Below are 14,444 nucleotides of genomic sequence, written 5' to 3'. Positions count from 1 at the left end.
GCTTCCCTAGCTCTGTGAGCATTCAAAACCACACCTTCCCCCTCAAGAATAATGCAGAGGGTGTTGCCTGGAGCTGAAGAATATGGGCTGTAGGGCGGAGGTGGGAGAAACATGCCAGTGTTCTGTGAGGAAGATGGAAGTGAGGAGGAGAAATGTGAAGTGTTCAGGGGAGAAGGCAAGACAAAGAGCATGAAAACAGTCTTAGTGGAGATGAGGGGTAATCAGCTGGACCAATCAATGTCAGGTAGCACTAAAATCCCAGGTAGCATTTCCTCAGAAATGACAGTACCCATATTGGACAACTGACAATTTTCCTTTGTTGAAAATTTGATTTATTTTATGATGGGTAAATGACACAGACATATCTGACTTTAAAAAAAAAAAATCTCTGAAATACTCACTGTCTAGTCTAGCAGAATTGCACACATGCACACACACACATGCTTACACACATACACAGAGCAGATCAGTAGCTGCAGAGAAAGACACTGTACCCCCATCCATCCCCCCACCCCCACAAAAGGCAGCTGCATAGGTTTTGGCTTTGTGAAACTGCCATCTCAGGCTTGCTAACGCATGTGGTTTTGGATCCAGTCAAGATAGTGAGTGACTCTGGTATAGACCCCAGGCTTGTTCTCCAGTGCACAGCCTGTGCCCCAGCTGATGATGCCATATAGCGTGGCCTTGCCTTGCTCATCACACACCAGGGGTCCACCAGAATCTCCCTGCAACACAGAAAGCAGGGGTGTGAATACATAGGCAGAGGCCAGAATCAAACCCATCCGCATCCCACTTCACATTTTGTTATTGAGATCAACACTTAGAATAATAGAATCATAGAATTGTAGAGTTAGAAGGGACCACAAGGCTCATCCGTCCAACTGTTGCGATGCAGGAATCTCAGCTGCAACATCCGTGACAGATGACCATTCATTCTCTGCTTAAAAACCTCCAAGGAAGGAGAGTCCACCACCTTCCAAGGGAGACCAGTCTTGTTACAAATGCCTCTGGTACTTCAAACAGGGAAGGTACAGAGATTAATAGCAGAGCATAGGAAGAGCATGGGGGTAGGAGGAACAGAACATAAATTCAAGGTTTTAGCCTTCCTAATGGGCCAGTATCTGCCTTCTGATGTATGCCACCTTGAACTGCTTAGAGAAAAAGGTGGGATCAGGGGTACAAGCCCCACCCTGCATAATCAATCACATGATGCTGCGCACGCACACCTTTTGAACGGCAATGGCTCCTCAAATATTTTATTGGGGGGGGGGTTAAAGGGACCTTGGCCCCTAGGAGTTGGCTCCTATGGGTGGAATATAAATGCAATAAATGAATGAATTTGCAAACATGAATGCTTGTCTCCACCGCAAAGCCTGCTCTGTTCTGTGTGCCAGAGATCTCCCTGTGCTGCCGGTAATTCAAAATAGTCTCACCTGACAAGCATCAGCTCTTCCATCCATGTACCCAGCACACAACATGTCTTCTGCAATGTGGGTCCCATGGACCTCTTCAGAACGACACTGCTCATGAGGAATGATAGGCATATCTGCCTCCTGCAGGTACACAGAGAGTTTGTCGGCTCCTGCAGGGAAAGAAGAGGACCCCAGTGAACCAATCCATTCAAACACACAATCCAAGTTTGGCCTTGTGGCCATTGAAAAAACTGGGCATCCTGAGACCTCACGAGTCCGCTGCCAATCCCAAACAATCCGCTGACAATCCCAAACAATCCCTCTTGTAAGGAAGAGTTTAGCTGTGGGCTGCCTTTGCTGATCAGTGAAAAAACCCTGCTCAATATGGTAGATCAAGATGGAAAAGATGCTAAGGAATTGTAGGCACCATCTGGCACCTTGTTTATCCTCCTCCAACATGAGTGGGGATTTCAAAAATGGCTGATAAGGGAGGGGCAGGGAAGAATATGAGACAGCATCATGCCCTCCCTCTCTGTGGGAACAGGTGGCCAGCCAGCAGGCGTGGATGTTTAAGGGAAAGATAATAAGGCCTGCTTAAACTTCATGTCTTAATCTGACCACTCCCTTCTCACCTTCATACATATGTCCCCATCCTGCGATCTGGCATGGCTTGCTGGTGTCAAATGTCTCTGTTGAATTTGGTAGGCACACTGGCAAGATGGAGTGTGACAACTCAGCACAGTGTCCTGGCGTCTTCTCCTTCAATCGCACCAGTGCTGGGGAGAGTACAAGAGAGCAGGTTAGAATTGGGGCTCAGGGATGAGGTTTGCAGGGGTGGGCGGGCAGACAGGTAGGAGTGGATGAAAGCCTTGTCTTCCTTGATCGACTCTGGACTGGGGCTGGGAAAAGAAACTTAGAATGAAGACTCCCACCACCAGGGCGGGTGAGCAGACTTCTGGCCCACCATAATCCAATATCACATTTTCCACTCCCTCCTGGGGCAGCATGGCATGGTTCATGGCAGAAATGGTCAACCTGTGGCCTTTCAAATATTGCTGGGCTCCCAACTCCCACCAGCTCCAGCCAATTGTCAGGGATGATGGGAGATGGAGTCCAACAACATTTGGAGGGCCTCAGGTCCCCCAGCACCAGATTAGGGCCTTGCAGTTCATGTCCTTGAGCGATACACACAAGTCTGGAAAGACTAACTAGGGGCTCTTCTGGGTGGGTCTTGGTGAGGTCGAATGCCATATAGAGCCCCCAAAATGTTTCATGAGCAACTTGGGCAGAGGAGATTGGACTGGTTGTTGTGGCCAATGAGGGCTCAGGCAAGTCTGGCTACCTTGTGGTGATGAGGGGGTGCAGGACATAAAAAAGAGGCTCTCACCAATGTCATGGCGTTTGGTGATCTCAGAATAATGCTCATGCAGTAGATAATTCTGTACTTGGAACTTCACGGAGCCATCTGTGCTTCTGTTGTATTGGGTCTGGCCCAGCACCACTGAAATCTTGGAAACATCTGGCCTATGGTACAAGATCTGTGGTCAGCAGAGTCTTTCATGGCTCAGAAGAGGATTCTCCAGATTTTAGTGTAGCCAACATGGTTTTCTCCAGATGTTGTTGGACTCCCAATTCCTATCAGCTCCAGCCAGCATGTCCAACGGCCAGGGAGGATGAAAGTGGTGGTCAAACAACATGTGGAGGGACGCAGGTTTCCCAACAATCCTATGCACACTAACTTGGTAGTATTTCTCACTGAACTTAGTGAGACATGTCTCATTGAACAGGCATAGGATTGGGCCACATAACATGGGATGCAGTGGGGGGGGAGAGCTTTAACGAGTGACCATCAATAAATTAACCACTCTGTCATCTCCATCAAGCTGATAAGGATTTCTACCATCATTCCAAACTCTGGCCTAATGTACCTCAGTGGGGCAAGCTAGCCACAACCTAACTTTCACTGATTTCATTGTGCACTATGTTCAAGGAGCCTGGAACCAGCCCAGTGTCAGTGGACTTTGGGATGGATGGTAAGACTTACCTGAACTCTAGGCAGTGTGCAGCTGTCAGGACCCAGCAGGAAGAAATGAGGCTTCCTCCACAGAATTGATCCCCTATGTAGATGGCAGCCATGTAGGGGTGGGAGCCACGAAGTGCCACCATGCCTCTCACTACACGACTGCGTGAGGAGGTGGTGGTCTTGGGAAAGCGCAGCCCACACACTGGAGCTGGGATGGGGACAGTTTGGCTTGGTCCAGCTGTTGGCCTGACGCTCTCAGGCTTCTTGGGAGCCATTGACTCTCTTTCCAAAGATGCCAGAGGTACTGCTGCCGTTGGTGCCATGGTATCTGGGGAGAAAACAGTTTAGCTCTCATTCATGTCAGGTTCAGCCACACACGCCATTTCTTCCAGAGAGAATGGTATGCCTCACCTGTATATTGGGGATGGCAGCTGGTGATATTGCAGAATTCCCAGCTGAGCTGCATATTGCGCAGCACATAACACCATGGGCGGCTGTCACCGTCTGGGTTTCTGCACAAAGAAAAGGCCCAGTCCTCTCTTAAGCAAGGGCAATGCTCAGCAACCTTGCTTCAATAATAATAATAATAATAATAATAATAATAATAATGATAATTTTATTGTGTGTATCTCCCATCTGTCCCCTGTCCATGTGCCAGCTGCATTCCTTTACCTCACCTCACCCCCTAGCATTTCAATTTCCTTTCATCTGCTCTACTTCTTGGATGTTAGTTGTGGCGCTTTCCATACCTGGACACTTTCCCCCAGATGCCCTCTGAACCAGTGCCAGACCAAGGCATTTTGCTGCCTGAGGCAAAAGCCAATATGGTGCTCCTCTCCCACTTCCAAAAGCCATCTGGAATCACAGCTGCTGAATTATACTTCAGCGCTTACAACAGGACAGTATCTGCTGCTGCACCTAAGGGGTTCAGCATAGTGTAGGAGGCACAGGGCAGACGGTATGTGGCACAGACTACTCTGTCCTTCAATCCCATGCCACCACTCCCTGACTCCCACCCCCAACATCTGCTGCCTGAGGCAGCTGCCTTACTTTGTCAATTGATAGAGCCGGTGCTGCCTCTCACTAACATTTCCTGTGTTCTGTCACAAGCATCCCCATTTCCCATGCTAAAATATATCTCACCTGCAAAACGCGTGTGGCCCCAGGCCAAAGATGGACGAGTTGTTCATACTGCTGGAGTACTCATTTAACAGGAATGGGGAGTCCCAGGGGAGGCACGGTGCCCCTGAGACAGTGTAGTGGGCCATGCCTCGGTATAGCCGCCCATTCTCTCTGTAGCAGGTCTGCGTGTGCTCTAGGGAATAAAAAGACCAGGGACCCTCAGGTGCTTTGGAAAAAAGGTTAGGCTTTGAATAAGGTAATATTTTTATGCCCCTGTCTACCCTCTCCAAAGAGAACAGCCCCTTCTCACTATTGCATCAGGGGTGAGGAATCTATGTTTCGGTTCAAGGGCCACATACAGTGTTCAGAATTGAAGAATAGGACATTAAGTACCATATTTTTTGCTCTATAAGACTCACTTTTTCTCTCCTAAAAAGTAAGGGGAAATGTGTGTGCGTCTTATGGAGCGAATGCAGGCTGCGCAGCTATCACAGAAGCCAGAACAGCAAGAGGGATTGCTGCTTTCACTGCGCAGCGATCCCTCTTGCTGTTCTGGCTTCTGAGATTCAGAATTCCCCCCCCCCCTTGTTTTCCTCCTCCAAAAACTAGGTGCGTCTTGTGGTCTGGTGCATCTTATAGAGCGAAAAATACGGTATGTGACGGAAGTAACTTTACCCGGTGTACATCTTTTTATTATTTTTTTGCCAACAGCAGCAGTTCCCATTTTCCATTTCATTAGCCAACACTGGTTTTCAAAGCTGGGCAGTTTTAAACATGCATACATGCAAACTGATATATTTTCCTACTTTACTATTTTTGATATGAGTTTCATGGTGCATTTTATTCTGTTGTAAACCACTTAGAACTGTAAGATTTGTAAGAGTGATTCTTAAATATTTTAAAAATAGAAACATACCTATATCGCACAGTGGCCCAGAAAACCCTTCAGGGCAGCTGCACACCGAGCTGTGCTTCACTTCTAGACAGCGGCCTCCATTCATACAAGTGTTTGTTGCGCATGCTGTGGGTCAGAGAAAGTGATATAGATCACAGGAAGTTGCCTTGTATGAGGTCAGACTGTTTTGCCCCATGTAGCCCAATATTGCCTTACTCTGCTCTGACTGGCAGCAGCACCAGTCTAGGCTCTTTAAGCAGGGATCTTTTATAGCAGACAGGAGTGCCTGGCGTGCTCTGGTCCATGGGGTCATGAAGAGTCGGACCAAACTAAACGATTAAACAACAACAACGCCAGGGATTGAACCTGGAACCCTCTGCATTCAATGCATCTGCTCTGCCAATGAGCTATTGACCCTCAGAGACAACTGAGAGCAAGGTCTGGCTCAAGAATTAACAGTGCAGTTGAGACTCCATCAGTCTAGTATCTGCTTAACAGCCTACTCCTTCCCTTCCCTGCTATGATGTTTTTGACCTGCTGACCCATCAACTAAGGAATAATCCTATCTCTCCTCATTCCATATACAGTGTGACAGCTGCATTCCTTGTGCTCTGTCATGACAAGATTACCTCTCTATGCCCATCTTTCATCTTTGCCTTGTGCATTATGAGACAAGTCCACCACCTATAATGCAGGCACCAGCATTGCTGGGTCCCCAGAAGCCATTCTTCCTAATTCCAGATGCATGGGAGTTGGCTTTGGTTTGGGCCACCCATACGGCACATTTGTTTTAGTTTTAACGTTCCAGGTCCAATGACTGGCTTCTGCTTCTGTCCATGCCTTTAAAAGTTGTTTCATCTGCAGCGGTTAGCATGAGACACTGCTTATTTCCAAGCTGTGAAAGGATTCGGTGATAGAGATATGAATATCAAGCAGCTTTTATAGTCACAGAGGCAGGAGGGAACATGTTTTTCTAAGAGTGGAATTTTGGGGGGAGGAAAGCAGCAGGACAAGAGGAAGCATGGATGAGCCCTCAGACTCAAGTCTCACATTGAAAACAGTCTCTGGTGAAATTCCCTGTGAGTCATGGCTCTAATGTGTTATGATTTCTTTAAAATTGTGTTTTGATTAAAATAATACATATTGTGTTGGGCTTAAAATGCAGGACTATGATCTCTATGGGTTGAAGCCAGAACATGTTAGTTGAACTTAGTTCCCATTGAAATCCATTGGCAAATAGTCAAACATCACTCATTCTATTGATTTCAATGGAACCTAAGTTCAACCAAGGTTGCAATCCTGTACCAACTTTCCTGGGAGTAAGCCTCACTGGAAATCAACGAAACTTACATCTGTGTAGGCATATATAGGAATGCACTCTTAACATAGACTGGATCCAATCTCATGTACCATTACTATATTACAGGCTCTAGGGATGATGAGGATATTGGAGTAAGAACCCTCATTACAACAATACAAAGATACCTCCTTGGAGGAGTTTATATTTGTTTTGATAAGGTTCAAAAGATTATAGGAGTTCTAATCATTTTAAAATTACAGTGGCTGCAGCCAAGGATGGGCATGAAAAGACTTCGTCTCAAGCCTTTTAGATGCAGCATCACTGGGATACCAGGGACCTAACTAAACATTACATACAGATGCATGTAACAAAATGCTAGCAGCCTTTTTTTATTTTTCTAAAGGAAAAGGTGCTCCCGGAGCCTCTGGAACAGAAAAATAACAGGCAGGCAAAGAAAGGTTTGTGCATCTCCCTGCAACACCCCCATCCTCCACTCCAAATCAAAGTTTCCACAAGAACCTTTTCTGGTTTTGTTTGGTTTTTAATTATTGAAGATTTGTTACATGCACTTGTGTGCAATGCTTAATTTTATCCAGTGAAAAATCAGAAATCTAGATATGATATAGTGAGCAATACTCAGTGATGACACTTTGTGTTGTCTGTCTTTGTCGAGGAAGTGAAATAGAAACTATTACCCTTGTTGATAGTTATTTCAAATGAAGCCCAGGCAATGTAGTGACCACACAGGGTAGTCTTATCCCATCTGTCTGCCTTGTTTTGCCCCACCCACCCCTCCTCACTTTATGTCAACTTCTGCTCAGCTCTGACCCTTTCCATGCATGGGCTTGCAGACAAGCTTCTTCCTTGCGCAATGGCACTCCTCTGGTCCAGTAGGCCGGTGCCGCACCCAGGTGTCCTTCCTGCCAATGTGTTGCAGTCCTTTAGTTCCAAAGCAGTCTTCTGCAAAATAAAATGATGGGGTGTTATGGACCAGAGCACAGATAGGAGCTGTGGTTCAAAACATCTGAAGGGCATCAAGTTGGCAAAGGTTGATTCATGGGTGTGAAAACAGCCAAGTCACCATATGTGCCAATATGATGTCATGGTCCTTAATAATCTCCATACTGAGTTTTTATGTACCAGGAGTAAAAAGAGTTACCCAACCTAACACTGTGAGGTTCTGGAGGTCCACCAGCCCCTTTCGTAATGGAGGCATGGCTGTCAGCCATGTTGCTTGATGAGATCAGGTTTGCTCCAGAGTAAAGACCTTTTTAAGTTGACCAGGGTGCCGGGGAGAGAGGGCAGATATCCAAGGCCAGGTCTCCATGTGCTATAGTTCCAGGAACCAGCCTCAGATACCTTTCTCACAGTGTTTCCCATGGAAGCCAGCTGCACAGATACAATGGAATCCCATTCGCCTAGCTTCACAGTCCCCACCGTTCTGGCATGGGTTAGGGTCACAGTGTCCTGCCAAAAAATAAATAAATCGAATAGTCAGTAATGGCTGGAAGTCTCAGGCTTTGGGCTATGTTGGGGATAGAGAATTTTTTTCAGTCCAAGAGTTATGTTCTCTTCAGAGGGTTGAACTAGATGATCCTCAGGGTCCCTGCCAATTCTACAATTCTGTGATTCTGTGAAGGTCACATGCCAGTGGTGAGTGGGAAAAGTGGCTGGAACAAATGAATTTTGCCCTTAGTATAGTAGGTTGGCTTCTACACACATTCACACACCCCTCGCTATCCTCCATCCAGACAAGCAAGAGGCGTTCTCGGAGTTCAAGGGCACATTTAAGCCGGGCAAAAACACAGAGTGTGAAGGAGGGATTGTGAGGGGTTTGACTTAGGGAGAGCAGGTGTGGCTTAGCCCAGGAAGAGCCCTGAGGGCTGAGGATAATTCTGTGTTTGGCCAGTGGGCCTGAGCTTTTCAGCCCATGGGCTACGTGGATGTTGGAGTAAGGCCTGGCTGCTGCATGCTGCTGGTCGTAAAGACTGGCAGGGCTGGAGGCTGTACAAATTTATTTCTTGCTTTCTTGAGGACCAGCATCACTTTAGGCTAAACAACCGGGGGTGGGGGCGCTTGCACACCCTGGTGAAGCTTCTCCCCTCACTGCCTGCTGTGGTTCGAACGGATTCTTTCATTCCCACTTCCCCCTACCGACTCACCTCTTGGCCTCTCCTCTTTCCCACAGTACCTCCATTTCCCATCTCGGTCGAGGTTCTCTGTGGTGGCGCACCTGACAGAGAAACGTTTTGAGTCATGGAAGGAAAACCTAGAAGCTGGGCCTAATCCAAAGCGGGAAGCTGCAGGCCATCATGTCTTTCCCCACATACCACCTCAAAGTCCGCCGTCCCCATTTCCCTAGCATGTTCTACTGTTTGTACTCCCCATACGACTCTTTCTCATGAAGAAGAGAAGCTTACCAGTGCTTATGAAATATGGAATAACTCGGGATGCAAGAATGGTGCATTTCGCGTTGGAAGCGGAAAGGGAAATGGCAGGGCTCGTGCTCACTGAGTTCTGTCTCTGCAAGGCAAAAAATAAATGGGCTGCTTCCACTGAGGATACAGGCTCAGAAATATGGTTATGAGTTTGGATGGGGGGAGCAGAGACCCTTCTAACCCCTGGAACCAGCAATTGTTAAATTATAAACCAGGCTGACTTGCTGTGCTGAGGTGATTACCTGGGTGGGCCATTCAGAGAACAAAAGAAAAGCGTCTCTGTGCAAGATGGCAAGGTGGCCAAAGGCTGAGTTTTGCAGCGATGTGACTGAGAGGTAAAGCATAAGTTGGAGAGAGAGTCAGAGGAACACTTGAGAGCCATGTTTGCTTTCTGTTTGAATCCAAGGCTGCGGCTCTGGGAGAAACAAGACCCTTTTGGGTGTTGATGTTATGAACCCCTCCATTGTAGGCTCAGGTTGTATATATGCATAAATAAACCATGTATCATAAAGACAGCACTATCCCTGCTGTGCCTCACTCCCAAAAGGAAACACAAACCCTGGGATCCCTGGGCTCTTGCACCGCTTGGAGATTGAGGTGGTGTGCAATAATATAAATGCTGGCAAATCACACTTCTGTCCTGCCTGGCCACCTGGCAGGAGTTGCCCCTGCTTCTGGTCACATCCATGTGCCTTCTAAGCTGATAGAAGACACCTACACTTTTCATGCAATTGTGCCATGGACATAGGCTTCTTTCCTCAAATGAGCACTTCTGTTGCAGGGAAATAACCAATTCTCTTCCATCCCAGGCATGGTTATTAATCCTGAAACCAGCCTCCCATTCCTTCACTTCTATTGCGAGGTGAAAGACTATTGCACTACTTTGCACTTAAGTAGTGCAATAGTCTTTCACCTGACAATAGAAGGCAGGGAGAGAGGGGATAATGCCTCCTTTCTTTGGTGATCTGGGTAGGACCGTAGGATCTTGGAATCCTAGGCTGTGTACACAACATACTTTTACAGCACATTCAAAACACATAAAAACAGTGCTTTTTTTGGGGGGGGGGTGCAGGGGTATGCATACGCCTAAACATTTTGTGAATCTTTGTACTTTTGTCCATTTACTGTATTTATTTCCCCCAATTTGAACTATAAAATGGTGATTTTCTTGAGTCAAAATGAGAGTACCCCTAAACATTTTTAAAGAAAAAAACCACATAAAATTAATCCTGGATTCTCACAGAGCTACAACCAAGTGCCCTTAACATACTAAAGTTCCCACTATTCTTGGGGGCAGGGAATGCTTTGAATGTGCTTGGAAGGCATAGCTCATGTTGTGGCTACTGTTCCTTTCACTGGCACAAGCACAAAGTTGAAACTCACCTTCATGAATCCTCCTAAATGGCCGGCCATGCAGATCCTACCCGGAAAAGAAAACAGATGTGTTGCAGCATAGTTTAAACATACCATTTTCTGTTCTGGGACATAAACACCTCAAAGGCCCTTTTGGGGCTTGCATTCAACTGGTCCCAGAAGGCTCAAGTGAGCCTCTCTATTCTACATATACCGGTACATATATTCTGTATAGCATATGCATCCTTGAAAGCTTTTAGACCATTTTTGAAAGTAATATAAACAATTTATAAATTATCTGTCCTTTTCCATTCTACAACACCTCTAAAATGTAAAGGGATAGTGTGAGAGGCAGGCTACCCTTTTAATGAATTTTATTTGTGATTTGTAATTTTTGTAATTTTCGGTCCCAGCTCCTGCCCACCTAGCAGTTCGAAAGCACTCTTAAGTGCAAGTAGATAAATAGATACCACTTTATAGCGGGAAGGTAAACGGCGTTTCCGTGTGCTGCGCTGGTGCAGGCTCGCCAGCTGCAGCTTCGTCACGCTGGCCACGTGACCCGGAAGTGTCTGATTAAAGAAATCTCTGTTTATTCATCATAATTTTGGGTTAGTTGATTAATCAATTAACAGTGAGGTGCTTGATAGGTCTATTCAGAAGTAAGCCCCAGAGGTCAGTGCAACTTAATCCCAGCTAAGTGTTTATAGCCTAAATTTATATATGAATCATGGCTCTGAAGCCAAAAGCTTCCACTTTTTTGTTTTTAGATTATATTCATGTGTTTTGTACGAAGCATCGTCTTAGGAAAGGTATCTTCTCCTGTGTATGAAAGGTGGGGTGCATGCCATATGCAGCTTTTATAAGTACTTGTGCTTAGAAAATAATTTGTTTTGTTTTTAAAAAGTATTTAATCAGTTAATCAATTCAAATGAAGCCCTAGTTTTCATACTTATTCTGCATTTTTTTATTTTCAGTGTGTTTTGACTGATTGTGTCATTGTTTTGGAAGCTGTCATGCCTTAGCAAATAAGTAAAATCTGTCTAAAAATCCTTAGGGATGCCTGTAAACTGGAGGTATAAAAGTTGAGTGTGAGAGAGAGGGTCGGGGAGGGAATTTAAAACTCGTGCACAGCCAATTGTAATATTACAAGGTGGTAGGAAATTTCCTCTTCCTTCCAGCTGAGGGCCGAGACCCATGACGAAATGGTAACTTGAAGGCGGAATGGGAATGAAGGCAAAAGGAATGGCTTCTATTCTTACATAATGTATGCATCTGGGTTGCCAGCATGTTGCTTGCAGGTACAATTCCCAGCATCCCTAACCATTTGCCTCGCTTGCTAGGAATGCTGGGAGGTGGAATCAGCATTGGTTACCCTGATGTATTGATACACACACAGCCCCAAAGAGGGATGACAGGAGTGAGTGGGAGCCCTCTCACTCTTATGAGTATGTACCATAAAGCATGTGTGAGATGGGGGTTGTAGCAACCCTGAAGGACGGCTTGTCAGCTGCTTTCTGTTTTAAATGGAACAATAGACATGTTTCCTGTGCAGAAGGAAACACATACCCTATATATACATTTTTTGGGGGAGGGGGTAGTGCAAAAATGGCTGAGGCAGTTCTGTGAGGGAGGAAGCAGCCTTGCACAAGTTTCCCAGATTTTAGGGGTTGGGGGGGTACGCATAGGGGAGATTTCCCTCTCCCCCCATGGCTACACTGGGACTCTCTTGGGAGCAGTAAAGGGGGACTGCTTGTCCTCTAAAGCCAGAAAAATAAACATGAAGCGCTTAAAATCTTTCACATCATTTTGCGCAGGCATTGGGAAGGGAATGGAATGTGTTGCTTGCCACTAACTCACAGAGCTCCCATGGTTTCGCAAATTGACTTCAAGCAGTGGGTGGGTGAACCACATATCCCACTCAACAAGATACAATGGTCTGAGTGCTGAGGAAGCAGAGTTCCTACCTGGTGGGCATTTGGGGTTCCCTGGAACAATTGAGAAACAGCTATGCACTCGTTGTGTAATAAAGCAATACACCAGAAAAGCCACTGAAATGAATCAGGCATCACAGTTCCTTCCTCACACCGTGCTTGAGTTGCCTAGGCCTTTGCATCTTAGTCCAGACAGTGGCAACTCACAAGCCCCACAAATGCAGAGGGTTAGGCCCAAACTATTAGGATGGATCTGAGGTGGTGGTGGGGTGCTAGCACTGCACATTGGCCTCCATGACTCTGGGCCCTTCCTGAAGCCTATCTCACCCTGAATAGTTTACCAAACAAGACTACCTCCTGCTTCGCTTCCTTGCTGGAGGCCCTCACATACCTTCCAACATTTCTCTGATGAAAATTGGGACGTCCTATTCCATCATCATTTTACTGTTTATACCCCCATCCCTCTGACTGAATTGCCCCAGCCATTCTGTGTGGCTTCCAACATATATAAAAACATAATGCAACATTAGATTAAAAAAAACTTCCCTATACAGGACTGCCTTCTGATGGCTCTGGTGTTGGATAACTCCATACCCTCCAACATTTTGCTAATGAAAAAAGGGACACCCTAACATACCATCCAGCATTTTTCTGATGAAAATAGGGACATCCTAAGGAAAAGTGGGACATTATGAGATCAAATCAGAAACCGGGGTGGCCTCTGTAAATCCAGGACTGTCCCTGGAAAATAGGGACACAGGGACAAATGTATTATCTTTTTTAAAAAAAATAATATTTATTGAATTTTAAAGGGTTACAAAAAGAATTAAAAAACAGCATATTTAAGAAATACAAAACGTCACATCACGATAATAAAAAAAGAAACAAGAAAAAAAGAAAAAAATACAATAAATCTTCCCATAACTTATCTTTCATTTGCTTATTTCCTTGACCTCCTCACACCTCCCTTTTTTGTATTCTAGTTCAATTAGCTATTTCAGCAAATCCTTTCCATCTTTTCCCGTTTTTGTCCTCTATTCTATCTTAATATAATGTAACTTTACTTTCCCTCCTTCACCATTTAGCAATCTATTTTTCCTTAATCCTTTATAGCATTTCTGCTAAAACCGCATTATTTCATTCCAACATCCTTCTAACATGGGACAAATGTATTATCACTCTTATTGGGCAAGCTGTAGAAATGTTAAAATGGGAATGAGATTTTTGGGATAAATTATCATGGGCCTAGGAGGGAGACCTAAGCAAAAAGCCAGGGGGTGGGGAGGAAAGAGAAATCAAATGGGTGTTAAATGGATGCCCCAGGAGTCTCACCCAGAATGGTTGCCCTGGAATAAGAACCACAAAGATCAGCAGCAGCAACAGCAGCAACAGCAGGGATGTCATGGCGGCACCTAGGGAAGGACAAAATGGTGATCTTTGTTCCTTTGCTTCAGGCAAAGCAAACAGCCCCAGATCGATGCAGCTCAAAGCAAAGGTCTTTGGGTGGGATTTAATCAGCAGTGTAGGGATTGTAGCATGGAAACAAACACTAGACTATACTAGACTAGACTAGACTAAAATAGAAGGATAGGGCTGGGAGCCAGAAAATTTAAAAATGGTTTGACTCCCCCCAACGGACCCATGTGTCTGTTTTCTGTGTCCACAACATCTCTTCAGCCAGCACAAAAACCAGATGTCAAGTATGGTGAGAATATTAATTGATTGCCTTTTTTTCTAGGGGGTGGGGTGGAGAAAAACATACTATTGCAAAGGAAAGCTTGCAAGTGGGTCTGCTGAAATTTCAGTTACTGAAGGGGACATCACTGTGGAAGTTACATTGGCCAAAGATTTTATCTGGCTCACTCTCTCCTTGGCCTTTACCCCATCTAGCCATATCATGCCTGAATGTGTTTCCTCCTCTGTGGCTAATTAGTTTAGTAGATTTATATATCACTTCACAGAACCAGAAG

At 45.5% G+C, this 14,444-nt stretch overlaps 1 protein-coding gene across 2 annotated transcripts; it reads right to left on the bottom strand.

Moving 5' to 3' along the window:
• Positions 1 to 294: 294 nt before the first annotated feature.
• On the bottom strand, positions 295 to 13,937 carry F12 (coagulation factor XII). Of its 2 annotated transcripts, XM_080996585.1 has the most exons (14): positions 13,807 to 13,937; positions 10,574 to 10,610; positions 9,173 to 9,275; positions 8,915 to 8,985; positions 8,112 to 8,219; positions 7,581 to 7,712; positions 5,474 to 5,578; positions 4,579 to 4,750; positions 3,847 to 3,947; positions 3,457 to 3,763; positions 2,800 to 2,936; positions 2,045 to 2,188; positions 1,434 to 1,582; positions 295 to 725 (listed from the first exon to the last, which is right to left on the bottom strand). In XM_080996585.1, exons 1-14 carry the CDS (start codon positions 13,876 to 13,878, stop codon positions 570 to 572), a joined length of 1,794 nt encoding a protein of 597 aa, XP_080852711.1. In that variant the 5' UTR covers positions 13,879 to 13,937; the 3' UTR covers positions 295 to 569. The 2 variants fall into 2 exon arrangements, with proteins under 2 accessions (XP_080852711.1, XP_080852712.1); XM_080996586.1 differs by lacking the exon at positions 5,474 to 5,578.
• Positions 13,938 to 14,444: the final 507 nt, after the last annotated feature.

The sequence above is a fragment of the Podarcis pityusensis genome (assembly GCF_964106645.2).
Source record: "Podarcis pityusensis genome assembly, chromosome: 2".
Classification (NCBI taxonomy): domain Eukaryota; kingdom Metazoa; phylum Chordata; class Lepidosauria; order Squamata; family Lacertidae; genus Podarcis; species Podarcis pityusensis.
Note: the sequence above shows the minus strand (reverse complement) of the source record. Positions and strands in the feature narration are given on the sequence as shown.